The sequence below is a fragment of the Scleropages formosus genome, chromosome 24 (assembly GCF_900964775.1).
Source record: "Scleropages formosus chromosome 24, fSclFor1.1, whole genome shotgun sequence".
Lineage (NCBI taxonomy): Eukaryota > Metazoa > Chordata > Actinopteri > Osteoglossiformes > Osteoglossidae > Scleropages > Scleropages formosus.
The window spans coordinates 12,530,976-12,558,668 of record NC_041829.1 but is presented as its reverse complement, the minus strand read 5'-3'; the positions used below and the strand labels follow the sequence as shown (position 1 = coordinate 12,558,668).

Sequence of the window (27,693 nt, the reverse complement as noted above, 5' to 3'; positions counted from 1 at the left end):
AGAAACAGCAAGCTGCAGTACTGTCTTTGATGGACTGGCTGGCACAATGTGGGGGCTTCTTTCATGAATGCAAAGTTTGATGCATTAAACTGTTATATGAAAATTTAAGAAAAATGGTGTGATTGTCAATAGATTGACAACGTCATTTCTGATCAATACTGCCTTGGTGAATAAAAGCATCAGTTTCTATCAAATCAAGAACATTTCTGGAAGACAAAAAAAAAAAAAAAATCTGTTGTCTGTTGACGTTGCCGTATCTTGTTCGTTTGATGGAATTAACAATTTGAGGCTCCACAGTCCATGCGGCACATTTTTTCCACTCATCATCATGATGTGCCTTGCAGATTTTTTTTTTTTCCTGAACTTTCTAATTCTCTCCCGCCGAACTCACAAGGGCGGATCACTAAAAATATCGATCAGCACATGTGTGTTACCACATAGTACGTATGTTGTGCATCACGCCCACTCCCCCCCCCCAACCCCTCACGCGCGCGCTCGCTCGCTCGCTCGCTGAAACAACTGTATCAGAGTGGTAATGATGTAATAAGAAGCGCCTGGTTCGTGTAGACGTCTAGCGACGGGCCGGGCAGCTCGCGCGTGCGTGTGCGCGCCGCCTTCTTCACGGCTACATCCGAGCTGTGACCACAGCAGCGCACAGCCGAAATAAACAGCTGCAGTATTATGTCATAGCCGGACATCGTTTCCCCGGGACGGGCGGAGAAGGTCGCGCACGTTTCGTTTCGCTCCAGCGCGGCGGAGCAGCCGCTTTACATGATCCGAATCGTGTTTCACAAACGATCTAGGTCTAGGACAGGTACACGTCGCTCGCGTTCCGCCGCGGCGTGGGCAGCAGAAGTCGGCTACCGTCGCTGTCACTTCCTCCTCCTCCTCCTTGTCCTGCAGCGAGCATCGTGGTGACGCGAGCGCGCGCGCGCGCGCGCGCCTCGACGTCCCTCTGCCCGTTCGTTCGCGCTGCTTCGGAGCGCTTCTGCAGAGGGGCGGCTGCCTGCGGCGTGGCGCGTGGGGGGCAGCGCGTCGGTCTGGGCGTGGATGAGGTGCGCGGCAGGCACAGGGGGCAGGGTCGGGCTGGGTCGGGCTGGGCCGGGACATCACAGCGGCACGAGAGCGTTTTGACAAAGAAGAAGAAGAAAAGTGGGTGAGGAAAGCGAGGTAATAATGCGCCACGCTAGTCCGGCGCAGGCTCGCAGCACTAGTGGTGCCGCCGACGACACGCTGCTGTTCCGTTAGCGCTTCCTTCGCTCTTTTCCGCACTCCGCACGCGACGCACCTCGTTTCTTCCTCCTCGGTGAGTCTGTCTATCATAATTCAGTTCATCGCCTCTCGCGCCGCTAGTTAGGCTTTTGAGATCATCATCATCATGTCATCATCATCGCTGAGCGTGGAGGACGAGCAGCGGTGGATGCCCACCCACGTCCAGGTGACAGTCCTTCGAGGTAGGGGCTTGCGGGCGAAGGGCAAGCACGGCACCAGCGACGTGTACACCATCATCCAGCTGGCCAAGGAGAAGTTCTCCACCTGCGTGGTGGAGAAGACCACGGCTCCCGAGTGGAAGGAGGAGTGCACCTTCGACCTACTGCCCGGCCTGCTGGAGGCGGACGGGCGGAGCGCCTACCCCCCGGGGAGCAGCGATCTCGTGCTCACGGTGATGCACCGGGCGCTCATCGGGCTCGACGTGTTCCTCGGCGAAGCCATCATCCCGCTGGACAGAGTCTTCCGGGAGAAGAAATCGGCCAAGAACGAGTAAGTCACTAAGTGTGCTGCGCTTGCCGTCTGTCTGTCTGTCTCTCAGTGATTTCTACGCGTATGCCCGGCGTCGTTGCGTGCGCAGCTCGCTGCCGGCGTCCCGGCTTCGTCCTCGTGAGTGGCGTGCGCGAGGACAGGGGCGGCGGCGGCGGCGCGGGCTGTGCGCGATCGCGCCATCCGCACTTCTCAGCGTGCGAGAGAGCTTCATAAGGGTGACTGGCTGGGTGGGGGGGGTGTGCCATGAAACACGCCACACGGGTACAACTCGCGTTGCCCCCCTGCAATGAATGATTGATTTCACCAGTGGTATGAATCATCTGGTCGATATGGTTCTTTTTATTATAAATTATATATGCTTTGCCCCAAGTTCTTTAATTTTTCATAATCACAGATTCCCAAACTGGAGATTTTTTGTAATTTTGGAGTAATTAGCAATTAGTGATAGTGGTAGTATAGATGCACTGTATAGTAGTATAGATACACTGATAATTTCTAAAGTCTGTGTGTGTGTGTGTGTGTGTGTGTGTGTGGTGTTTGACAGAGAGAATTCCCCCAATTTCAGGCCCCACCCACACCTCCTCCAAAACACACAGTGCTCTGTTTTGACAGGTCACATTCACTGAGTTCCATGGAACTGACTTGTAGGCCAAAAGATTTCTCCAGCTGTATAAGAATCTCTTGTCTCACTGCAGTGGAAACCAAATTCATCTCATTTTAAACCTTTCCAGCATCTCATTGCGAACATTTCTTTAGCCAGAAAGAGATGAATTTGTACCTCAGGTCTAATGTACCTGAATATTTCACCCGAGAAACAGAGACCAGGGCCTTTCTCAAGGGTTCATTAGATCACTCCTTCCATAACTTGAGCTGGCAGCTGGTGAGCTACACATCTCTGTACTCAACCATCGTACTTCTTCCATCGATCCTGTCAGGGACACTCAGGGCTGTGAAACATTTGTGCTGATGCCGTAGTGGTAAGAGCTGCTCTCTTCTGATATGAATGTTGCAGGTTCAAATCCCACTTGCTGCCGTTGTGCCCTAGAGAAAGGTACTTACCCTTAATGGCTCTGGTAGAAATTACTCAGCTCTATAAATGAATGAATAACTGTAGGTGGCCTAACATTGTAAGTCACTTTGGAGAAAAGCATCAGCTAAATGAATAAATGTCAATGCACCGAGTTACTTGTCTCACTCGGCAAAATGTATGTATGGAATTCCCAGGTTTGTCATTTAGAGACCTGGGCTTTTAGAGATGATTCTCTATGTTTAGATACTGTTACGCTGTGCAGTGCAATGACGTGTCTCAGTTGCATTGTCTTCATTTATGGAACATCTACAGGTAGTTGAGTGTTCATCCTCTCACCACGTGTGACTCATGTACAGCATGTGTTAAATGTAGACCTTCTTATGAGGTGTGTGAGGGCCTGGGTTCGGCGTACTTCTGCTAGGAGAGGCTGTGTCCCAGTGAATAATGCGCTGTCTGCTTTTCGTGCGGTGTACAGATTGGGCTTGAATTGGTGTCCTTGACATTCAGCTGGCGATAAAATCAGCTCCAGACTGTGGAAAAAAAGAGAGATTTCTAATGTGGATTGTGGCTCCATTGTGCCTTCAGCCTTGATGTGTTTGGTGAACTGGACCCAAATTTCCCCACATCTTTCAAATTACATAGTTGTTTCAGAAGTGTGTTTTACCTGGTTTGGCCTACAAAGGGAAATGATTCATGCATTTCTGTTTTGAAAGTGGTAGTTCTGTACTATTCCACAGCAATAATCTGATGCCAGCAAAATATTCGGCCCAAATCTAAAATTCGTTTGCTTCAGGGTCGTTTTACATTAACGTCTGTGGGAATTATGGTGTGGTTCCAAGCAGTTCGAGCCACAAATATTATCTTTGGGCACCTATTGTTTATGAGCATTTACCTCATAGATGTTTGCAGTTGTGCTAAGCAGAGGTCAGAGGAGTGTATCTGGCAACTTTATGGTATTGGATGAGGTATAAAGGCTTCTCCTGTGGATTCCATCAATTTCTGTGCTGGAATGGTGTGTTTTTAGGGCAAGATCCTCTTCCACTTGGTCTATTAGCAAATCAGTCTATACATATCTGGTATGTCCTGAGTTGCACTATTTTCTTTTCAAGGGGCAGGTATGATGATTAGGAACTCAACATGCACATACTGACTATATATACTCATTCAGCTGATGCTCCAAAGTGACATACAATGGTATGCTTATGCACACGTGGACCAAAATGCTCACCCCAAGTAGGGTCACAGTGAGCCAGACCCTGGCCCAGCAACACAGTGCACAAGATGCTGGTCTGTCACAAGGCACCCCCAGCAGGACTCAAACCCCAGGCCCCTCAGAGAGCAGGCAGAAGCTAAACCCACTGCACCCCCCTCAGTATTACACTACCTACAATTATTTACCCACTTACACAGCAGGGAAACTTCTACCAGAAGAACTTAGAGCAAGTTCTTTGCCCAAGTGTACTAGAGCTAGGAATCAAACCTGCAACCCTGGGGTCCAAAGGCAACAGCTCTAACCACTCCCCTACCAGCTGTACTATAATGTTCTCTGCTTCGGTTTTAACTCTTCCTTCTTTGGCATCAAACGGTTTATACTCTGATATTTACATAATTTGTCAGAAATGTATAGCACTCTTTTAGGAATTCTTTACTCCACCGGTTTCAATAACGTCCTTTGTAACCTGGTATGTGCTTCAGCATGTTGATTGGCTCTAATAGAGAAAAGAACCAGAATTTGTTTAATTCCATACCAGTCCTTCGGTAACACCAATGGTGACACAATCCACTTTGTAGTTAAAATTACTTTTTTTGGCATAATCCTGTCGCTGTGTTGGAAGGGGAAATGGCATTTTCTTGTCATCCTTCAAGCATGAAGAAATTGTCTATTTTTCAGACCCATGAACTCACACAAAATATGCTTATTTTCAAGTATTCAGTCCCTGGAGAGATCCAAACCCTTGCTTTAAAGGGAAACTTGTGTCCAGTCTCATTTTGAGGCTGAACTAAAGAGGGCTGGCTGTGCTGCGTGTTAACAAGGGCGTTTGACACCGGAGCTCTGCGGAGGGTCTCGTCTTATGGCTCAAGGAAAGTACGTTCTGGTTGGGCCTCAGTTACTGCCGTTGTGGTATTTGCCATTTCTCCCTGTTTCTATGTGGCTTTATTCTGCCGTCTTCTAACAGTCCCAAGACGTTTGGTTGAATTGGTAACTTCGAATTTGAGTTAGGGTTAGGGTTATCACAATCTTAAATGGAAAAGAAGCCGAAAATTGACGTGGGGGCATTTTCTTTGCTTTTGGAGCAATCGTGGTTGATACTTCCGAAAAAACATATTTTTAGCCTAAGAAGGGAGTTACAGCTGTTGTCCTGCTGCTTACTTCCTACTCTGCACTTTCTGAAGGAAACTCACCTGTTCTTCTCCTCTGGGTTTTCCCAGTAATTCTTCAGCCTCGACACGGCTCCGAAACTCTTGTCCCACAGTACCACCTGGTGATCCCCCCCCCCCCCCCCCCCTTTTAAATACACAGAAATGACGTAAAAGTCTTAATCAGTAAATATAATAAACTATCCGTATGATGTTAGTCCACTTTGCTTACTTTGATAACTCACCTGACCTGTTTGAAACTGAAATACAGGAAGTATCAATATACAGTATTATTTCCCTTATATTGGATCCTATGAGGGGGGCACGGTGGTGCTGAGACGCAGTGGGTTTGACCGGGTCCTGCTCTCTGGTGGGTCTGGGGTTCGAGTCCTGCTTGGGGTGCCTTGTGATGGACTGGTGTCCTGTCCTGGGTGTGTCCCCTCCCCCCTCCAGCTTTGTCCCTGTGTTGCAAGGTCTGGCTCTGGCTTGCCTTGAGACAAGTGGCTTTGGACTGTGTATGTCTGCTCATTGTGGACTGCAAAAAATCTCAAGGGCAGCAGATGATCCCTGGTGTCATGCATATTTACTGAGTTTACTGTGCTCAGTAAAGTCAGAAAAACACTGACTTGGTTGAGCAGAGTGCTTGTGGTAAAGCCATTACAAGAATACAGATGCAGTTTACGAAAGTAGGAGCCCCACATGCATATGCCTAACCAGTGTCTAAGTATAGCTTCATGAAGGAAGTGAGTCTGGCAGATCATAGCGCTTTTGGTGACTTCTAGAAACCACCCCGCCCCAAAATCAGCTGGGTCTGTTGAAATGGGTAGCGGGTAGCGGACACAGAGTAGCCCTGCTTCCAGTACCACAGTCCTTTTGTGCTCTCAGCTCTACGTTTTTTTAAATCATGGTTTAATCTACACATAATGGCCTCAGTTTTAGGATGTCAGAAGCTGTGAAGGTTCTCAGTGCATGTTTAAGGAACTAATGCAATTGTATGATAGTGCTTTAGCAAAAAAACACCCTGACAGCTGTAGGGCCTGATCGCTCCCTATACCCCAGTAAGACGGCTACACTCTACTGCTTCCGATAGCTTGTTAGTCCCATGAATGAGAGGTCTGAAGTTGCAAGTCTGTATTTTCTCTTTTGACTCTGATGTGGGAGAGTGAGTTCCCTCTTTCCCTCAGGGCTACTGTGTCCCTTTCAAGATTTTAAGAATGGTCTCAGGACCCATTTATTTCGAATCCACTTCTTTCTGGATCTCCTAACTGCTTTGCAAACCTGCATCGCATCTATCACGGCCACTTTTGCATTTATTGTCATTTCTATTGGCAGGTACTGGGCTGCTGGTAGCAGGACTGCAGGTAGTGTAGAGGTTAGAGCTGCTGCCTTTGGGCCCAAGGGCTTCAGGCTCAAATCCTGCCTCTGGCTGTCAATCTTGAGCTAGGTACATACTTTAAATTGTTCTAGTAAACCTGCCTAGCTGTGCAAATAGGGTAAGTAATTATAGATAACTTACCAGTGTAAGTCACTTTGGAGAAAAGTGTCAGATCAATGAATAAATATAAATTGATATCTAAACCCTGTGCACTGATTTCTGTGTTGCTCTGGAGAAAAACTTCTTCAATGAATATGTATATAATCCTCTAATGTAAATAGTATTAACAAATTTGCATGGGCAGTGTGCTCAAATGTAATGTGACACAATTATTGGTCATTTCATAGGTGTTCAGAAAGGATTTGAAGTTGATCGCCCAGTTTAAATGCTCAATTAGTGCAGCAGTTATATAGCTAATGCTGTAGCTCTTGGTGAAGCTTTGGAGTCTTGGAGTTTTTACAAAGACTGATACAGAAGAAGTGGGTTGGGAGCAAATGTTAGATGCAATGTTTTCTATTACACTGTCATGAACAACAGAACCTTTTCTAAAGTGTGCAGGACTTGGTCCAATGCTATGAAAGATTTATGAATGGAATGTTTTTCTTTAGTTCTTTTAGAGGCACTTTTTGTCTTTCAGACCTTTATGACCATTTTCCTACTTATCTGTGATAAAAATTTATGCGCCACAGTTGAAGTCTTAAAGTTTCTGCTTTTCTCCGAAGCATCTTAAATGATTTACCCAGCCATGGAATTTTAGAAATGCAGGGTTTTCAATGTTTAACATATAAATCAAATTGTGCAAAAGAATTGCTGTGTTATATCAATGCTTTGTATTTTACAAATTTCATAATGAGCGCTTGTTTAACTGTGAAATGTTATATATGTACTATTTGTGATTGTCACATAAATTTGGTAGGGACTCTTTTCACATCTCCCCTTTTGAAAACAATGAAGTAGATGAGACAATTTAATACTCTCGATACATGTCTTTTTATATTATGGGGGAATGTATAGTACATGTTCTTTATTGTAATTCTGTTTTGTAAATAATTTTTTTTCCAGGTTTAGTAGTTAAAACAATTAATTTTGCACGTTAGCATTACCCAACTTTCTAAGTGGATCATAGACAAATGATAGTTTGTCTGTGATTGTATCTTTTGTTTTCCATTTTTTTCTGACGTTACATTATACTTATTTTGCTCTGATACTTTAAGCTAAGCAAACGTACTTTGTTTGTGATGAATTATTTGACAAGTAGTTCCCATGGGTCTATCTGAATTTAGAACTAAGACTATTTGCATTCAGTGCACTTTTTGAATCTGAACCTTCTCAGAAATGATACTAAATTTATTTTTGTTTATTTTGACTGGATTAAAAGTTCTCCCCCATTGAAGTGATTTGTTATGTATTGTTTTATTTCTTACTCTTCAGCTATCCTACTGGGATAAAAATATATACATGCATATGTCGTATTGTCAATAGTGATAGAAATGTAAAAACATATTTCTCTATAAGGTATTGTGTTGAGTTAAATAAAGCTTTAATGTTGAGTAGTTGTAGCTGTAATTATTTATATCTTTGTTGTGCTTTAAGTACCTGAATCTTCCTAGCTATTACTTTCGTACGCTAAATTTTGCACTAAATATTATATTCAGTCCACTACACTGCATGTGTCCCCTTCTGGTGTCCATCAAGACTGTTTAGACAGTTGTTGGCCAATGGCTGATTTAAAGTGATGACAGTTACCCCTTTCCTTGTAGCAGGTACAATAAAATCTTATTCGCACCCTGTTTTTACCTCTCCAGCTTGGGTTTTATTTTTCCCTACAATATACTAGAAGTGGTTAATTTACTTTAAAGTTGTCTTTTGTTTTTCACTTACCTTGTGACATTAGTGAATTTTTCTTTTTTGAAGAATTGGCCACTGGGAATGATTGCGGACATGTAAAGCACTGGGGATAAGTGACGATTTTTGCTTTTTGTTAGGCCGACTTGGCGCATATTCTGAAGATGCAAAACGGTCATTTAAAAACACTCAAACACGCAACTTTGCCTTTGACTTTGTAAAACACACCACAGTCTTCGGGTTAGCCAGCGGCAAGTCAGGAGCCAATTGGTTGAATTTGCTTGAGCAGGTCTGTCTTTTCTTTTTTGGAGATGCAAGATCAGGCTGGTCTGGAATGTACAATGTTTGCATATCAGTTCTGCTCAAATTCCAGATGCAGCTGGCCCATACCAGCCACCACTATGATCTTGTGCAATCTCTTCTGCAAGATGCAGGTTCGGAAGGATTATTGTTTCGTGTAATACGGGCTTCTGTGTTTACACGGGTGCTAAATGAAACAGCACATACACTATCATTACAGTAAATACTGGCCTTAAAAGCATCTTCTCCAAGGAGGAACCGAATGCTGCATCATTACCAACGGAGACTATTCTTTTTATGCGGTTGGTCCCTATCCAACGCAATCGACTTGACATTTTGCCAGTATCCACATTTTGGTTCCCAGCATGCTATGCTTTCATGTGCAGTATTTTGGTTCATCCCATCTTCCCTTTCTGCTAGACTGGCTGACTGCGCTTAGCTCCATATTCTCCTACAAGGAGGTGGTTAAATATGGAATTTATGAAGGGTTTTTTTAAACCGTAGCATCTGTTTGTTGGTCATCAGGCTGAGCTGCCAACGGTCTGTGTAATGATGTATGTATGTACACCTTGGTCATGGCTCTTCTCAGTATTTTTTTTCCATGTGTCTGACCACATACTTTCTATTTAGTAACTGTTCTTGAGTGTCTTACTTGTGTTACCATGATCCTAGAGATGATGGTGGTCATTGACTTGTCTCCAAGGTTTGAGACAATAAAATATTGCTTATTTAATTGGAACAGCACACTGAACACTTGTTAATGTTACAATAGAAAAAATCAGCTGAATTTTCTCAAATAATTGAAATGAATGGCAAAATATGTGGATTACTGTAACAGTTTTCATCTGCTTATTTCTAGGCATCCATAAAGTACATGGCAGTTAAGGAGAAGAGTATGCACTTAGTGGTATGGCAGGATAAAATGTTTTTTTTCAACAAATCATTCCCCTAGCTGTTTTAATCACCTCCCCTATATAACAGTTTGTTAAATTCAGTGAATGGGTGAACAAAATAAACCTAATAAATGCAAAAACTTTTGTGTAGAGGAACACTCTAAAATTGCAGTTAACTCATAATTTTTCCCTCATCTTCTTGCTGGTGTAATATTTAATCTTATTTCAACACTTCAGTTGCGCCCAGAAAGTTAAAATAAAAAGCTGATAGATTGGTGGACTTCAGTCCTTGTCCTTGAAGGCTAATTTATGTGCAGATTTTCAAACATACCCAAGCACTTAAACACTTTGTTTAATTACATTGTGTCATTAGCTTATGAACACATTTGGACCCAGAAATCTGTTTGTAACACAATTTGTTTGTAAGTCTAGCCACTATGTCACAATGAGAAGTTCAGTACAGATGTCATTCAGTTTATTCATGGGTTAGGTTCTGCAAAAAACCTAAAGATAAAGCTATAATGAATTTAAAAAAATGCTCTAAGATTGTTATTTATGTGTTCATTTTAATCAACCACTAATCGTGTGCAGGGTCACTGTGTTTCAGGGCTGTCCTGGAAACACAAGGAGCAAGTCAGGGAACATTGTCAGTAGGACACCAGTCCATTGTTGGATTCTTTTTTATTGACTTGGACCAACACGTGTAAAATTTGTTGACAGCTGGTCACATTCAGTTCCTTTTGTCACCTATGTAATCAAAATACCGCTGGGTAGGTTCTGTAAAAGTCTTGGATATAGCTATAATAAAAATATGCTGTTCACAGTTTTATCATTTAAGACTTCACAACTTTATGAACTTCACACACATCATCTGAACCGCTTGTCCCATACGGGGTCACGGGGAGCCGGAGCCTAACCCGGCAGCACAGGGCGTAAGGCTGGAGTGGGAGGGGACACACCCAGGACGGGACCCCAGTCTGTCGCAAGGCACTCCCAATGGGACTTGAACCCCAGACCCACCAGAGAGAAGGACCCAATCTAACACACTGCGCCACTGCGCCCCCCACTTTATGAACTTTCTTCATTAAATTAAATTGAATTAATTTTAAATTATCAAATAAAAATCAGTCCCCTCCACAAACTTCTTTTCAATGTCAGTGTGGCAGGGAGCTGAATTAATTTCCACCGGGACTGGGTTATTGGGCGTAGAAATGCGGGTGACATTCAGTCTATGATACTCTGTGTGGATTTTCACCTCCACAAAACCAGAGGGCTTGAATGATTACTGCTCTGAGCTGAAAACAAGAAAATGTAGACGTTTCAGTGTGGTCAGTTACAGGTTTCCACATGACATGGGAGTTTTCTTTTTAAAATCACTCCAAAAAGTGAAAATGCAACCAAAGATGATGTGCATGCATTTGCCTTCCTCTGACTGAATGCGGTATTACAGTCATACTGTCTCTTCTTGACTCTGGGGATGGTATCACTTCCTTTCTTGTTTGCTTTGTTGTAACGGGGAACTTGTTCTTTCTTTCGACCTTTATGGGATGGCCAGTTAAGTAAAGTTAGTTACGGTGCCTTCCCACCCTGTACAGTGTTGAGCTTCACATGTAATTAATTATTCGGTACTACCCAGACACTGTTGTAGTTTGACTGATAAAATCATTGTCAAGACTCTTTAGGGCATTTAGTGTCATTTAATCTTTTGGACTGTCTGTATTTGACAAAACTTTTGGTAGGAGCTCTTAAGTTTTTTGGTTTGAGTCATAACTGCTAACTGCCCTGCTGTATGGTGTTATTAAATGGGGTCAAACCAGTCCTTACGAGAACTTAGAAGGCCAATGATCATTGCTGCCTTGGTTATCTTAGTCATATTCTCTCAGTGAATGTGTGTAAATGGTATGACTGGCAACAAAATGTGAACTGCCTTCTTACACCAGTTCAGGGCCTGTAAATAATTTTTCTAAGGTCGTACAGTATTAGAAATATTTCAAATTCTGTGTTGTTTTCCTTGGGGGGCGCGGTAGCGCAGCGTGTTTGGCCGAGTCCTGCTCTCTGGTGGGTCTGGGGCTCGAGTCCCGCTTGGGGTGCCTTGTGATGGACTGACGTCCCGTCCTGGGTGTGTCCCCTCCCCCTCCAGCCTTGTGCTCTGTGTTGCTGGGTCAGGCTCCAGTTCACTGCAACCCCCGCCTTGGGACAAGTGGTTTCAGACTGTGTGGGGGTGGGGGGGTTCTTCTTTAGGCCTTTGCTTTTTGTGTGTTATGGAGCAATGAGCTATATAGTCTTACACTGAATAAAGAGGTTTATTAATCACCGATACAGTTATAACTATTGCTGCGTTTTAGCCTCAGATTTAAATTCTGGTGCAGTGAAGTTCCGAGTTTGTCCTTCGGGTTACGAGGGGAGAGATGCGTTCGCACATAATTTGTCCAGCAACGTTTTTCCCCCGATCATCCGGAAACTACATAGAGAAGACCATTAAAAGCCGTGAGTTTTGTGGTGCAGATTCTTGCTGCTGCACCATGCTTGAGTTATGGCAAGTGTCCCTTTTAAACAAACGTAGAAATCCATTTGCCGTTCGATTTAGTTCTATTGTGCAGGAAGCTTCTGTCATCGGAATAAAGCATCCTTTCAAATCAAATGGGGTTGTTTTGGGTCCTGATGGTATATACACTTCTCTGTATCTTTTCGTATTTCTCAGAGTTGTTACTAAGAGGTCCTTCTAGCGTGTACTGTAGCACCGAACTCGTACCTTGTCGTAAATACTTTTTATGAGAAGTGTTGACGCCCTTTTTACTGAACAAGCAGCCGGCCTGCTGGATGGGAGTGAGTTTTTGCACCGTGGTGTGGCATGCGTGTGAATGCGGGCTGTTTCCTCCCGACACCGTCGGAGGCGAGCGGGCTGTCGGACCCGTGTCTGTCAGCGTCACGTCGGCCTCGCTGGGGCTTCCTGCATCTGTCGGCAGCGCTCACAGGAAGCGAGCGCCGTCGACCTTGTGTGCGCACACGCTGAGCTGCTCTGCTGCCGCGCGCACTGCAGAAGAAGGGATGGCAGAGCCCACGGACTCGCAGCTGCTGCTGGGGATATGGAAAAGATGCCAAGCCGAGTCAAACCGATTCTGCGGCGTTGTCGTGTTCTTACGACTGCTGCGTTTCGACGTATCCGACGTAAGAGCACCGTTGAATACTGATTCCACTGACTGCTTTTCAGATGTTTGATTTCGGTGAAGGAAGTTTGTAAGTTGGCTCATTTACATTTGCTATTGATGGCTTGGTACCCTGCATCACGAAGCGTGGTAAACTTCCCTGAAATGCGTGTCTGCGTTCAGTATGAAGCGGTAGAGACCGATCGGGTTCAGCTGTCTTGACTAACTACGTTCTTTGTCAACCCTCTAAACACCCGATTCCATCTATTTTTTTATAAAGCGCTCTTTCGACAGAGTGATGCAGAGCACTGAACACTTGTACACTTGTAAGACAAAGATAATGGTTTGCAAAACGGTGCACAAGAAAGGCAACTGGCAACTGAGGAGAGGGAAGAGAAGGGGAGAAGCTGACCTTGGGGTCTAAGGACCTTCCATCATTTCTTAGTGCTGTTGCAGTTCAGCAGTTCAATACTTAATAAACATTTCTGCTTTGGAACCTTGCGTGTGGATACAGGAGAAGAACACTTCTGATGACTTTTTAGGATTCACATCCTTACCTGCTTATTTGCACCACTTTAACAAGAATACTCTGGACAACTGTCCTGTCTGTCTCCAGTCTTCTGGAGTGTTCTATCTTGGAACACACACACACACACACACACACACACACACACACACACACACACACACACACTGTCTGAAACCACTTGTCCCAAGCGGGGTCACAGCAAACCGGAGCCTAACCCGACAACGCAGGGCGCAAGGCTGGAGGTGGAGGGGACACACCCTGGACAGGACATCAGTCCATCTCAAGGCACCCTAAGCGGGACTTGAATCCCAGACCCGCCGGAGAGCAGGACCCGGCCAAACCCGTTTCGCCACCGCACCCCCTCGTAGCTTAGAACAGTGAACTTAAATTTAAATAATTAAGAAATAGACTGAGTGTCATTTACTATGAACTGAGATTCTAGAAACTAGAAAAGTGCAAGTAAAGCAGCAACAGCGGTAGGCTGATTGCTCTCAAGTACAGATGAGCTAATGTACAGCAGCAACATGATCCAGCGTAGTAGGGTTTAGGGAGATGTACGTCGCTTTGGAGAAAAGCATCTGCTAAATGAATAAATGTAACGTAATGTAGGGAACTTTACGGGAACTGGGCTAAGAGGAAGTTAGTTTACCTGTACACTTTTGGTGCGCTAACTGAATTAGAATGGACAGTGGATGGCATTGCTCATTTTATTCTATTTAGGTTTTGCTTAAAAGCACAGATTACTTGAAAATAAGGTTCACTGTTGAATATCACTACAGTTTTGTTTTCAAATTAGTGCTTACCATAATAGATTATTGTGGTCAACTAAGCCTTCATGGCATTGTATTTAGTTAGAAGATACAAGGCAATGCTCGCTGCAAGTGCCAAAAAACTACTTGCAATAGATGCTGTCTTCTCTGAAACAAATGAAATAAAGTATATCTAGCACAGCACTCGCAGCTGTAACTGTATTTATTACAAGTTGAAATGCAGAGATGAATGTGAAATTGAGATGCGGATACGTTTTGGAAAAATATCTTCATCGCTGCGGGGGTGTGGTAGTTCTCGGGTTTGGCCGGGTCCTGCTCTCTGGCGGGTCGGGGGTTCGAGTCCCGCTTGGGGTGCCTTGTGACGGACTGGCATCCCATCCAGGGTGTGTCCCCTCCCCCTCCAGCCTTATGCCCTCAGTTGCTCGGATAGACCCCAGCTTGCTATAACCCTGCATGGAACAAGTGGCTTCAGCTAGTGTGTGTGTGTGTGCGCCTTCATCACTCTGTGCACTTTATATTTAACCATGTAATTACCTGTAGCAACTGATCATTGAATCTGTGATGCCCCCTTTTCTGTTGCTCCAGGTGGTACAAGCTACACTCTAAATCTGGCAAAAAGGAAAAGGAGCGAGGGGAAATCCAGGTAGCGATCCAGTTCACCCGTAACAACCTGACCGCCAGTATGTACGACCTCTCCATCAAGGACAAGCCGCGCTCCACGTTGGACAGGCTCAAGGACCGCATGAAGGGCAAGAAGCGAGCGGATGGTGAATCGACCTCCGCCATCCTGCCAGTGGGGTATGGGGCCCTGTCACAAATACGGGGGCGCCTGCCCAGTGACGGAGGTGGGGAGGAAGACTATGAGGATGATGAGGGTGGTGAGGGCAGGCGGAACAAAATGAGGAACTTCTTCCTCAGGGGCAAGCTTCGCAAGTCCTCTGACACTCGGTCCAGCACATCGCTTGGCTCAGAGAGCAGTGAGTCATCCTCACGAGGAGGCAGCCTGAGTCCCACGGCAGGCATCAGCGTGGTTGTCTCCGACCTGTCCAATTCCCCCAGCAACAGTAGCAACCTCACTGCGGACAACAGCCCTGGTAAGACCTGGTTATGTACTGAAGATTTGTGTCAAGAAATATATATATATATATGAACACACATGTATCTCTCACACACACACACACACAGTCAGAAACCACTTGTCCTCAGCCGGATCGCAGTGAACCGAAGCCTAACCTGGCAACACGGGGCGCACAGCTGGAGGGGGAGGGGACACACCCAGGACGGGACACTGGTTCATCACAAGGCACCCCAAGCAGGACTCGAACCCTAGACCCACCAGAGGGCAGGACCTGGCCAAACCCGCTGCGGCCCCTACATGCATCTCTTAATTTACTAAATAAATCCATAACTGAAAAAGATGTGGATATTGAAATTTCAGATACTGAAAGCCTGTTTCCCATTATTTTAAATGGGGAGAATAATAACGCATCCCCAGCCCATTTGAAATCCACACACACACACACACACACACACACACACACACACACACACACACTGTCCCATATGGGGTTGCGGGGAGCCGGAGCCTACCTGGCAAGGCACGGCATGGGGCTGGAGGGGACACACCCAGGACAGGACGCCAGTCCATTGCAAGGCACCCCAAGCGGGACTCAAACCCAAGACCCACCAGAGGGCAGGACCTGGTGCAGCCCGCTGTGCCACCGTGCCCCCCATCATTTGAAACCCCAAACCAATTTTCCCAAATATGACTAAAACACTTCTGTATCTGTCAGCCCGTGATTTCAGAATGATATGCAACACATACATTTCCATTTATTCATTTAGCAGACACTTTTCTCCAAAGCAAAATACTGCTTCCAGACCATGCTCAGAAAACCAAGTGCAATTCGACGGTAATTCCTACTTTTCTTTTAAATTTATTAGTTCTCCAAGAGATGAGTGATCCGCTGAGCATGTAGCATTTGTGAACAACTTTCTAAAACTGCGCGCTGCTGCCAGAATGCACATACATACCCTCACAAGTAAACCTGGATACATTTTTGTTTCCACCCCCTTTGTTTAAAAATTGAAAATTGGGCATCAAAAACCAAAAGGCTTTATATAAAAATTTTGGATAAAGACAGCCTAAATCGAGGGATGCCTGTATATAATGTGTGAATATATTATGTGTTGTATATATGTGTGTGTGTGTGTGTACATTCACACATACACACAGAAATGTAGACAGGAATTTTCTAAGGCAGGTTATAATGCCTATAACATGTAGTGGGTATCAAAAGTCTACACACCGTTATCAAAATTTCAGATTTTGCTGAAAGGTAAAATGTAAAGACTGAAATTAAGATAAATCATGCCAGACCTTTCCTCATCTTCAGTAAGATATTGGAACAATAAAGTCAGTATAAAAGGATGACTTTTAGGAAAAATAATTTAAAAGTATGTATTTCTTAGAAAAGTAAGTCTTCCTTTCTGAATTCAGTTTTATGTACAGAATTCATTGTTGTCCTCAAATAGAAAACTGTATGTGCAAGATGACAGTCTGAATTCATAAATAATTACAAATATTCATATTTTGATTCTGTCGTTGTCCCACGTAGGCATCAGTTCCAGGGATGTTACCAAGTACCGACATTCAAATATGGACCATGACATAATACAGATTACAATGTACACACACGTACAGTCGGACAAAATAATCTCAGTCGAGGTCTGGGTATGTGGGCTGTAGTCTTGCAGCTCCTTACAAACTGCAGGAAAGCAAGGCTTCATCTGCATTGCAGCTGCAGGGCGTAACCAAACGTAGAGCTGAAAATGGAAATACGTGACACCAGTCCAGGGTTCTTTCAAGTTGGACCACCGCACACTGTTGGCTTACCTTCAAGTTCGTATTCTATGCACCGATTCTCAAAGAGGAGCTTCATACAGCTGCTCCCAAGATTACGCTTTGGTGGCACTTTTTGTAGACTCTGCATTTTCAATTTAATGCTTGCGTGTTAAAGTTTCAGACCCAGCATTGTAAATCCTTTATATCCCCTTAAACTCTCTCCACATGTGTCTGTGGAGGCACCTAATGGAGAAATATGGGCACAAACTCAACCTGTCATTACACCAAGCAAAGTGATGCATGTCCTTGTAGACCAAGAGAAGGGCTCTTGGTTGAAAGGGCCTTCAAACGCCTAATGATTCTCCCACTTATTTCGCACCAGAGCACACCACCAACCCTTCACCGATGCTCAAGACCCACAAGCGGGCCTTCAGTGATGAGGCTAGCCAGGTAACCTCTGTCGTGGCTCAGCCGCATGCTGTCGAGAGCCTCAAGGGCCCGAGCGGGGCGCTCTCACAGTCCTCAATGTGCATCAACGGTAGCCACGTGTATGAGGCTGAGGCCCCGGTCCGTGGCAGTTCCGTCACTCTGCCCGCTACGCTAGGCCTGCTGCAGAAGTGCTCGCCGCTTTCCCGCTCCCTGCAGAACCTCACTCGCCGCAGTGAGGACGGCCACAAGGATGCTGCCGGCGAAGGTCGCCGCTGGTCCTTTGACAAAGCAGGGAAGGATGAGAAGGCAGCCATCGCTGCTGCCCTGGAGCAGGCCAGCAAAGGGCATACTGGGAGCAGACCTGTACAGGTGGCCGTGCCAGTGGTCTCTGTGCTCGCAAAGACAGCGGCAGAGCAGAAGAAGCATAAGAACATGTTTTCACATGGAGGCAGTGCCTTGGACCACGCAAAGGAGGAGCAGGGAGTAGCCGCGCGCCCTGAGGATAAACAGAGGGGCTGGTTTGGCTCCAAGGATTCCCAAAACAAGCCAAGGTGAGTGCTGCCCTTTCTGCTTTCAGTCCATGAGTCATCAGTAATGGCACATCAGTGCTTCCACAGGACACAGAACTAGTATGTTTTTAATTTGATTCAAAGTAAGTTCTTTAGGTTTTTAGTACTGGTGAATCCTGTTTGAGGATAGACATGGAAAGTACAGATTTTGTTATGGCAGAAAGGGTGCCTGATTATAGCAGGATCAGATCATATACCTGGTTGAAGCAGTTAGCAAAGGAATGGGGTTAGCAGGGGGGCTGAATTAAGAGCAGCACAAACCCATGCGCTTGATTATCAGCTGAAAAAATTCAAGTGTTTCGGTGTCACGGTCGATAGATCCGTGTTCATTAATACTGCTGTTTATCACACCAGGGTTCTTTACCAGGGTTTGTGGTATGCTGGGAATGTACAGTATATCAGACAGACGAGAAGACTCTGCCAAGACTTTGAGTTCTCCTAACTCAGCTGCAGTGTACCTAAACAAATTAGGGGGAGCAGATCAGATGGTGATTAGAGCTGTCACCTTGTATTCAAAAGACTTGAGTTGGAATCCTGCCTCCCACTGCAGTAACAATGGGCAAGGTACTTACACTGAATAGCTCCAATAAAAAATAAAGAAGTCTTGCTGCATCAATGGTTAACTTTAAAGATCCTTTTCAGAAAACCTGCAGCAGTTTGTGCAAGTGTAATGGTTAGGGCTGCTGCCTTTGGATCCAAAGGTCATAGGTTTGATCCCCACTTCTGGCTGTAGTACCCTTGAGCAATGTACTTAACCTAAATTGCTCTAGTAAAATTACCCAGCTGTATAAATGGGTAAATAATTGGAACCTTCTAGTGGGAGTGTCAGGTAAACCAATGATGTATTGGATGAAGAGGGCTGTTTTAAGTTACTACATCTATTCGTTCAGCTGACACTTTTCTCCAAAGCGACTTAGAATATTAATCTACCTGCCATCATTTACCCATTGTCGGGATCCGAGTGCCAGTGGCTGTCCACCCTTCCTGGGCATTCTAAATTAAAAGAAGACTTAAAACACCTATTTATAAAGTCATCACTAGGCCCCAATAAGCTGACGTCCTGGTTAACATAGGGATTGTCTCATCCACCATCGTATGTAGTCATTGGCTTCCATGAACTTGAAATTTTGGTTTCACAGCTGGCCTTCTTAGGTCTCATTACGGGGAAACAATGCTCAACAAGAAAGAAAGAGTTAGTAAGTGATGACATAATGAGATTAGAGAGTTTTATGCTAAAAATAACACAACAAACAGAAATCACATCAGTCATTTATTGACCAGAGTGAACATGTAAGTCTTAAGCCTGGATTTAAAGGCTGGGACAGACAAGGCACTCCTGACAATAACTGCCAGACTTTTCCAACATTTAGGTGCTCTATAGCTAAATGCACACCTTCCTGTTGACATCTTATTGATCGCAGGCACTTCAACTGTTTACGGTAACCTGCGTCCAATGAATGAAGACAACTTTCTGCAACATAATCTCACTATTGTTTTTTGTATTTGTTGCAATCATTTCTTCCCTAAGCTCTGTGCTTTCCTGTTTTGCACAGCCTGGAAATGTCTTCTATAGCAGCAGACTCGTTCAGGAATTCTTTCTTGTTTATCACCTCACCCTTGTACTATTTGTTAGAAGTGAGATTTTTTTTCTGACAGTTCAAGGTTCTTCATGTTTTCACTGAGTCACAGTGAAGCTTAAGGAAAGGTTTTATTACTGTTCTGTAGAATTTCAGAAGCTGTTGTCCATCAGCTATATTCACAGTTTTGAAAAAGGATACAAAAGCTAGTCAAGACCTTGTAGCCTCTCTCCCTGGTCTCTGCAAAATAACCAAGTTACATAGACATTCTGTATTCTGGAACTCTCTACAGCATGCAGTTCACAGTAATGGAATATCTTGGCTTGCAAGGCAATTCACTTTGCCCTCCATCGCTTCCTTGTCTATATTTTGTGGTCTTCTTATCCCAAATCAGCACCCAGTACCATATGACAGCAGACATACAAAACTGGTCAACATAAAAGGGAAACTAGTGGAATGGGTCAAACAGAGCTCCTTCCCCACGTTTACGTTGCTCAAAGAAAAAACAACAGTGACTGGATCACGCTACCCTTTAATTTGTCATCGCTCATTTAGAATGTGTGGATCCAGACATGTTTTTCAGTTCTCTCAGTGAAAAGCCTTAAGGTCCAGGTACATAAAGACAGCAGAAAGAAGAGACTTTGACAGCTGATACTCAGCTCTTATGTTTTTGACAGTATGCAGAATATGAAAGGGGTAGCTTTTAGCATAGTGGTTAGAGCTACTGCCTTTGGACCAAAAGGTCACAGGTTTGAGCCTCCCCTCCAGCTGTAGTACTGTTGAGCAAGGTACTTACCCTAAAATTACCCCAGTAAAATTATCCAGCTGTATAAATGGGTAAATAATTGTAACCTCAACACTGTAAGTTGCTTTAGAGAAAAGCATCAGCTAAATGAATAAATGTAAATGTAATGAAAGATGGTTTGGAAGTCTAGAACTTGGGCTACAGTGAATAAATGAGGAAAGAAAATGACTCTACTGGCAGGATGTCTTGCCCTGAATAGGTGACGAATAAGATCTTCCTGTGTGTAATTCAGTTTCTGTTCTGAAGACCACTTTATACCTGAGGTTTGTTGAGGTGCTGCTGATGTTTCAACTCTTCAGAAAGATGATGCCACTAAAATTCTCAAAGCCATATGGCCACTCTTCCTGAAATACAGAAGAGCTGTGTAGAGTTGCCTTTGAGGAAGACAGAGACATCAGCAAATTTAGAGTACATTGCCCTCAACAAGAGCCTTGCAAGGTCAAGTGTCATGGAAGTTAATGCTGACCTGTCCATTCAGTTGTCTAATACAACAATGAGAAAATTCTGGGGAGTGAGTAGGGTTGAAGGGTGTGTCTTGACCTGACGAAATAACATCATAACTTTATTCTCAAGGAAATCTTGTTTTTGGGTGCCATAGTAGAAGTAAAGTCAGTTGAAATTTTGCTAGCTAATTAGTTTTATCTCACTGAAGTGAGACGTCTGAAGTCTTTTCTCATAATACATCACTAAAATGCACTAAATTCCTGTTCAGTCATTACCTGCAAACTTTTGGAGGCTAAATGAAACATCTTTATGTTCAGTAGATTCATTGTTTCAGTGAATCTAACAAATGCTTACATTTGATATTTTTAAAATTCTGTATTTTGTAGCGGGGGGTGCGGTGGTGCGGTGGGTTGGACCAGGTCCTGCTCTCCAGTAGGTCTAGGGTTCGAGTCCCGCTTGGGGTGCCTTGCGACGGACTGGCGTCCCGTCCTGGGTGTGTCCCCTCCCCTTCCGGCCCTACGCCCTGCGTTGCCGGGTAGGCTCCGGTTCCCCATGACCCCATATGGGACAAGCGGTTCAGAAAATGTGTGTGTGTGTGTGTGTGTGTGTTTGTATGTGTATGTATTTTGTATGATGTGTTGCATAAACAGTTCTAATTTATTGTACCAACGAATATCTATCAGCTATTGTAAAAAAATATGTATGACCACTCATGACTTTCATGAATTTATTGTGGGAATGTGACATGATGCAGGCTTACTGGACTTGTGTTCATTCATTCAAAAATTAGGGGGGGCAAAGCAACTAGTGCTGCTGTCTCCCAGCACCTGGGTGGTGCAGGAGGATGTGGGTTCGATCCCCACTCAGTCTGTGTGGAGTTCACATGTTCTCCCTGTATCTGTGTGGGTTTCTTCCGGGTGCTCTGGTTTCCTCCCACAGTCCAAAGACCTGCTGTTCCGGTTCTCCCACAGTGTGTGAGTGACAGAGAGAGTGTGTTTGTGTTCCACTGATGTATGGATGAGTGACCCAGTGTAAGTAGTGTATCTAGCGGTGTAAGTCACCTTGGCCAATAAGGTGTGTGGAGTGATAACACTACATAGAGTTCATTGGAGAAAACTGTCTGCTAAATAAATAAATGTGAAACATTTAATACTGAACTATATTAACTGCAGTGTTATGAACTCAACAGCTCCCATTGTTGAGGCCAAGGTCTGTTTGGTTGGTCCAGTACCAGGAAGCATTTGACTGCACGTTTTAGATGTCGTTGGTATTAATTGGAGAAGCTGCGAAAGTTTCTCGTTTTCCTTGCATGTTTAATTTAATGGCTTTTTTGGCAGTCACCTATCGCAACAGTGGCACTGAAAGCATTGGCATGAGGATTATACACTCCAAAGATTAAAATACTGTCCCAATGTGCTCTACCGAATTCACTTAGGAGTAGTTTGAGGTCAGAGCCCAGCATGTTGATCCAGCATATTCATCTCGTCTGTCTTGTTTTCAAGCAGAATCTTACACTGGGAAATTAATGCCTTTTGCACCGCACAAGTAACAGAAATTAATGGTTAATTAATTAATCTCTGCAATGCAATTGTATATATGATAAAACAAACAATAAAATGAAATACAAAATACAATACAAAAAATATAATACAATACAATAAAATATATACAATAAAATGTTTGTGTATAGGAACCAGAAAAGTAACAAATAAAAACTAGATGTTGTCTGATGACCCCTTGCTCAAGCGTGTGTAAACATGCCACCTCACATTGCTCCTTTCAGTCCCCATCCGGTTAAGCCGCTGACTACTGCAGCTGCTCCAGAGGAGAAGAAGGAGGGCCGTTCCGTCCTGGTCAGTGGCCTAGAGAAGCTGAAGTCCACCATCCACCCTGGGCGGGGGATTCAGCAAAGTGAGCCGGAGGCTGAGCGAAACAAGGTGGGCTACAGAAATAACATCAAGTCCTCCAAAAATTCATCGTTTCTAATATTTTACAATATAGGCATACCCCTCTCGTATAGGTACAGACTCCCGGTTTACGGGCTTTTGGCATACGTACTGGTTTCAGGAACGAGTTAGGTCTACATAACAGGGGATACCTGCATTTATAATGTATAATTTCTAATTTATTATATATATTTAATATAGACAAACGCAATATGTAATACCCCAGCCAGTGTCTTTTAGAAAGATGTTTCTGCTCCATTCTGTCTGTCCAACTGCATCTTCTTCCCACTTGTCTTTGGTAGGCCCTGTGCGAGGGAGCCGCCACCTATGAACACCTGACGCACAATGAGCTCGTTTCTCTGCTGCTGCAGCGGGAGGCCGAGCTGCGGAGACAGGGCTGTGAATTCGTAAGGCAGGGCGCGCTGCTGGAGAGCCGCGAGGCAGAGCTCAAGAACACAAAGCTGCTGGTGCGTGACCTGGAGGACTACATAGACACCCTGCTGGTGCGCATCATGGAGCACACCCCCAACCTCCTGCACGTGCGGTCCAAGCTCAAGTGATTTTTGCTGACCGGGGTGGGGCGGGGTGGGGCGGGATGGGGCGGGGCTCCGCAGGTGCGCTCCGCCCCTCCTCCCGAACACGGGTCCGTAACCCCTCCTGGAATTTCTCACTGTTACACTTCTCTGACGATGTAGATGCAGCACTGAAAAAAAAAAAAAAAACGTAATTTTAAAGAACCGACGGCCGCGAAGCCGCTGGTGTTAATGTAGCAGGCTTGAAGCACATCTTGGTCCAGCGGTCAGGTTTGCGTGGACACACATGGAGCAATTGTAGATCAAACTCACTTTCTGTGGGCAACTCCCATTCACCTACAGCGCTGGACTCGTGTACCTGCCGCTGTCTGCGTGCACCTGCTACTCTCAAGCTACAAGCCAAATGAGCGAGCAATATTTAAGTAACTCCGTATGAGAGGCGAGAGTATGGTCTGGGAAGCGCTTTTTTGGAAAGTGTTTCTCACCGACTGGTGTTCAGGGGCGGTTTTAGTATTAAGACCTTTCGGGTATTGACGTCGTCAGCATTTTCTTCCTTCTCCGGTGGCAAGTTGATAAGAAAGAGTCTCGTGATTAGATATGTCACCGAAGGTCCTCCAAATACAAGCTAATGCCTTACGCGGTATAATTGTGCACTATCGGCATAGATTATAGTGCGAGCACCTCGAATTTGTTGCACTCGATTCCTCGTCTAGCTCTTCATCTACACTACATGTTATAGCAGTTGTGCTTCTGCAAAAGCTCTCTAACTGCATACAGTGCTTTCGGATACGTGCGACAGAAGGAATCCATATCGACATCATATATGCCATATAGAAATGCCACTCGCTGCCTTTTGCTGATATCGTTTGTTATATTTCGAGCACGTATGTTCGGCGCCGGCTCCCGCCCACCACGAAAAGGCGACTTCGATTGTCTTTCTTTTTGAACGAGAGCACTCGTTATGAAAGCCACGTTGAACCTCTTTGTTATACCATAGGTTGGGTATGTTTGCGGATTGCCAAATTCCAAGACGTTTTTTTTTTTGCTTTTAATTCAAAAGAGAGACAGGTTGTTGCATTGCTGGTCTCGCAAGCCATTGCACACCCTTTCAAAAGTGGCCAGTGCTTATTTTAGGGTTTGGTTTTTTTCTCTTTTTTACTTATTAACCTCCCATACCCTTGCCTTCAGATCACATTGTTAGCGTATTATGAACTCTGACCAGTGATTCGCTCAGTGTTCAGGAAATTCAAAATATATAAACCGTGCAGGCAGTGTTATGTAACATGTAGTCATGCCTGTTGCATCATATTTCTCTATTAGGAGCATTTATTAATACATGCTTTATGGGTGATAAACACACAGGCTGAACAAAATTAACAGGGCCACTGCATATTCCGTGAACAGTCTTGATTATTCCAGCACTCAGCATAATCAAATTTTCTGATGTCTTCAAATGGTCAGATGTTCAGCTAAAAGTTTTAGGAGTTTTGTATTTGCAGTTGGACTGTTATTATTTATTTTTATAATTGTTACATTTGTAATGCATCCAGTGAACAGAGTTCTGGGTGCAAAAGGTTTATTTATGTTACCCTGTTACTTTGTGACATTGTTTACTCACTTTTTTGTAATTGTATGTCTTTTGTTGACGCTATACTGTAACATTATGTCAGTTTGCAAATAAAGGCTCGTTCCAAAATCTGGCTAACTAGATTTTCAAATAGTCTTGGTCACTGGCTTTTATATTTTAAAGCTGCGTGTCTTTAGTGTTTAAGCATTGTTGAATTTTGCGCAATTGTTCATGAGAGGAGCTCAGTTTTCACTGCAGAGTAATGAGTTGAGTAAAAATATGTTTAAATACTTTTGAAAAAGTGGTTAGTTATTTTCAGGGTTTTTCTGTTACTCAATGGATGTAACTGGACTGTTTTTTTTTTTTTTTCTCCAGAATCAAACCATTTATTGAGTGATGCTGAGTAGATGTGATGGATTATGGCCACTAGGGGTCTCTGTTAACCTCAGAGTTCAACCAATGACAAAGGAGTTTGGTCCTAATAGATGCGCCAGTTGCTGATACTTTGTAATGTTTCCCCATTTTAGGCATCAAAGTCTGACTGCTGCAGACTATGAGTTCTCATTATTAAATCTGTGAAACTAATTTCAATAACACATTTTTAGAGCGCTCGCATTAAACACTGGGTTCCCTGGCAGTTCAGAGGCTCGCACACACACACACACACACACACACACACACACACACACACACACACAATGTCAACGACTGCTTGTCCCAGGGCGAACTGGAGTCTAACCCGGCAACACAGGGCGCAAGGCCAGAGGGGGAGGAGACACACCCAGGATGGGACGCCAGTCCATCACAAGGCACCCCAAGCAGGACTCGAACCCTCAGACCCACCACAGAGCAGGCCGCCCCCCGCTGCCCCCCGCTGCCCCCCGCTGCCCACCGCCGCCTCCTGTTGCCCCCTGCCACTGCTGCTGCCATCAATATTTACACGCATTCAAATGATGAATGTAATGTAACTGATATAACAGTATAACTAAATGACCGAGTTTCTGAGATGTGAGACGTTAAAATACTATAAAATCAACCTTTTCTTTTCGCACTCCCCTCTCCGCACTGCATTCCCTCCCTTGTCCGTCTGTCTTTGGTCAGCCAGATCTTTTCGGCTAACTTTCCCCAACTCCAGCAGCACTGCCAATCTTCTATGTAACATTCCTTCTTTAATTTTTCACACTGCAGCTAAGTGCAGAATAAAGTTTTTCACTATATAAAACATTTTGATAGAAAATGTGATATTAGCACAGTCAGTCAGCTTCACGCTGTTATTCATCCTGCCATTGTTAAACCTTCATCATCTCCCTCATATGTTTAAAGTTTACTACGTCATTTCAAGCCAGTGAGTAGCGCTGCTGTCTCACAGTGCTTGGATTTTGCTGAGAAGACATGGGCCCTGATGTATGGATGAGTGACCCATTGTAAAGTGGTGTATATAGCAGTGTAAGTCACCTTGGTGATTAAGGTATTAGCTGGTAACACTACATAGAGGTCATAGAGGTCGTTGAAAGTTGCTTTGGAGAAAAGCGTCTGCTAAATAAATGAATTGAAATTATTTAACATCTATACAGTACAAAGTAAAACGTATTTTTGGATTGTTCAGGGCATTTAAAAAAATCATATCTATCAGGTCAAATATTGTATAGTTTTCCTATTATAATCACTATGCTGAATATGTAATGTAGGATCAGCAGTGATCGTGGCAGTTGAAGACCATGATAAGGGAGCAACTGAGAAAGGAGGTTTGGTCCATATAGACAGTAGTCCTGCTACTTGCACAAGTGTTGTTTTTGGACATGGTTTACTGAAAACTAAGGTCACGTTACCTCGGTTCATCTTTACCTCTCCACAACAGGAAAGAAGTCTGCCATAGAAGTTGAACATTTTTTTTCCCTTCCGTTGCCCAAGCCATTAGTGGAGAAGTGAGAAATGGAGAGCAGGAGAGCAGGAGTGAACATACTGCACTCACTTGAAGGACTCTGAGAGCAGTAGCTACACCACAGAGTGATGAAGATTGCTAAATGCAGCATGGATGGCTATGAAGCATACGCTATATTCCCCATAAAGGAATGCCCTACTAGATTAGGAGGCCACACCATTCACTGAATTAAGGCAACTGCCATGGCAGGTGTATTATTACTCTCTACCAGCCAACAGTCTACATTAGCTGAACTAATTAAGTTGTTTTGGGTGAATTTTCTACATATGAATCTTGCCATATTGAATTAAGGTTTTTGACCTCTGACCCGGTCACTGTTAAGTAGGAGTAACTCTTTTAACCCTAATGGTCAGAGGCACTCATCAGTGTATGGAAAGACCTGTAAATTTATAAGCGTCGATCCTTGCATGCTTCCATGCCCGCGATCCTTCCCAATGACCTTTACGAAGCAGAAGAGGGCTATTCTGCTGAATTTAACTGGAGAGCAAATACAACATATAAATATACCACACGGAAGTCCAGGGTGTGGGGACATCAGTGAGTGCTGTTCCACATTTAACGTCATAAAAACAAGGGATTTTTTTTACGCTGTTAAAACATATCTGCCTAATAAAACAACAATATTTAATACTAATATGCACTTTGGCTGCACTTAGGTCAAGGTGGAAAATGAAAACAACATTTATACCTTACTGTATCAGTATGAAAAGAGCACATCATTCGGCACTGCAGTTGATTTCATGTGTATATTTCACTTTGCATATATATGAATATATACACACACATTTTCAGAACCGCTTGTCCCATACAGGGTCGCGAGGAACCGGAGCCTACCCGGTAACACAGGGCGTAGGGGGAGGGGACACACCCTGGACGGGACGCCAGTCCGCTGCAAGGCACCCCAGTCCGCTGCAAGGCACCCCAAGCGGGACTCGAACCCCAGACCCACTGGAGAGCAGGACCCGGTCTAACCCACTGCGCCACTGCGCCCCCTGGCTATGAATATATACAGTATATACAGTATATATA

At 44.3% G+C, this 27,693-nt stretch overlaps 1 protein-coding gene across 1 annotated transcript; it reads left to right on the top strand.

Annotated features, from left to right (window-relative positions):
• Positions 1-896: 896 nt before the first annotated feature.
• Positions 897-23,211, top strand: LOC108918834 (rab11 family-interacting protein 5-like). The gene is made up of 5 exons (XM_018726419.2): positions 897-1,761; positions 14,593-15,101; positions 17,235-17,832; positions 22,460-22,613; positions 22,925-23,211. The coding sequence occupies exons 1-5, from the start codon at positions 1,379-1,381 to the stop codon at positions 23,180-23,182; spliced, it is 1,902 nt and encodes a 633-aa protein (XP_018581935.2). The 5' UTR covers positions 897-1,378; the 3' UTR covers positions 23,183-23,211.
• The last annotated feature ends 4,482 nt before the right edge of the window (positions 23,212-27,693 follow it).

Coding starts and splice junctions, on each gene's coding strand:
- LOC108918834 (XM_018726419.2), top strand. CDS start 1,379: ATGTCATCATCATCGCTGAGCGTGGAGGACGAGCAGCGGTGGATGCCC. Junction 15,102..17,234: donor CACTGCGGACAACAGCCCTG/GTAAGACCTGGT, acceptor ATTTCGCACCAG/AGCACACCACCAACCCTTCA. Junction 17,833..22,459: donor GATTCCCAAAACAAGCCAAG/GTGAGTGCTGCC, acceptor TGCTCCTTTCAG/TCCCCATCCGGTTAAGCCGC.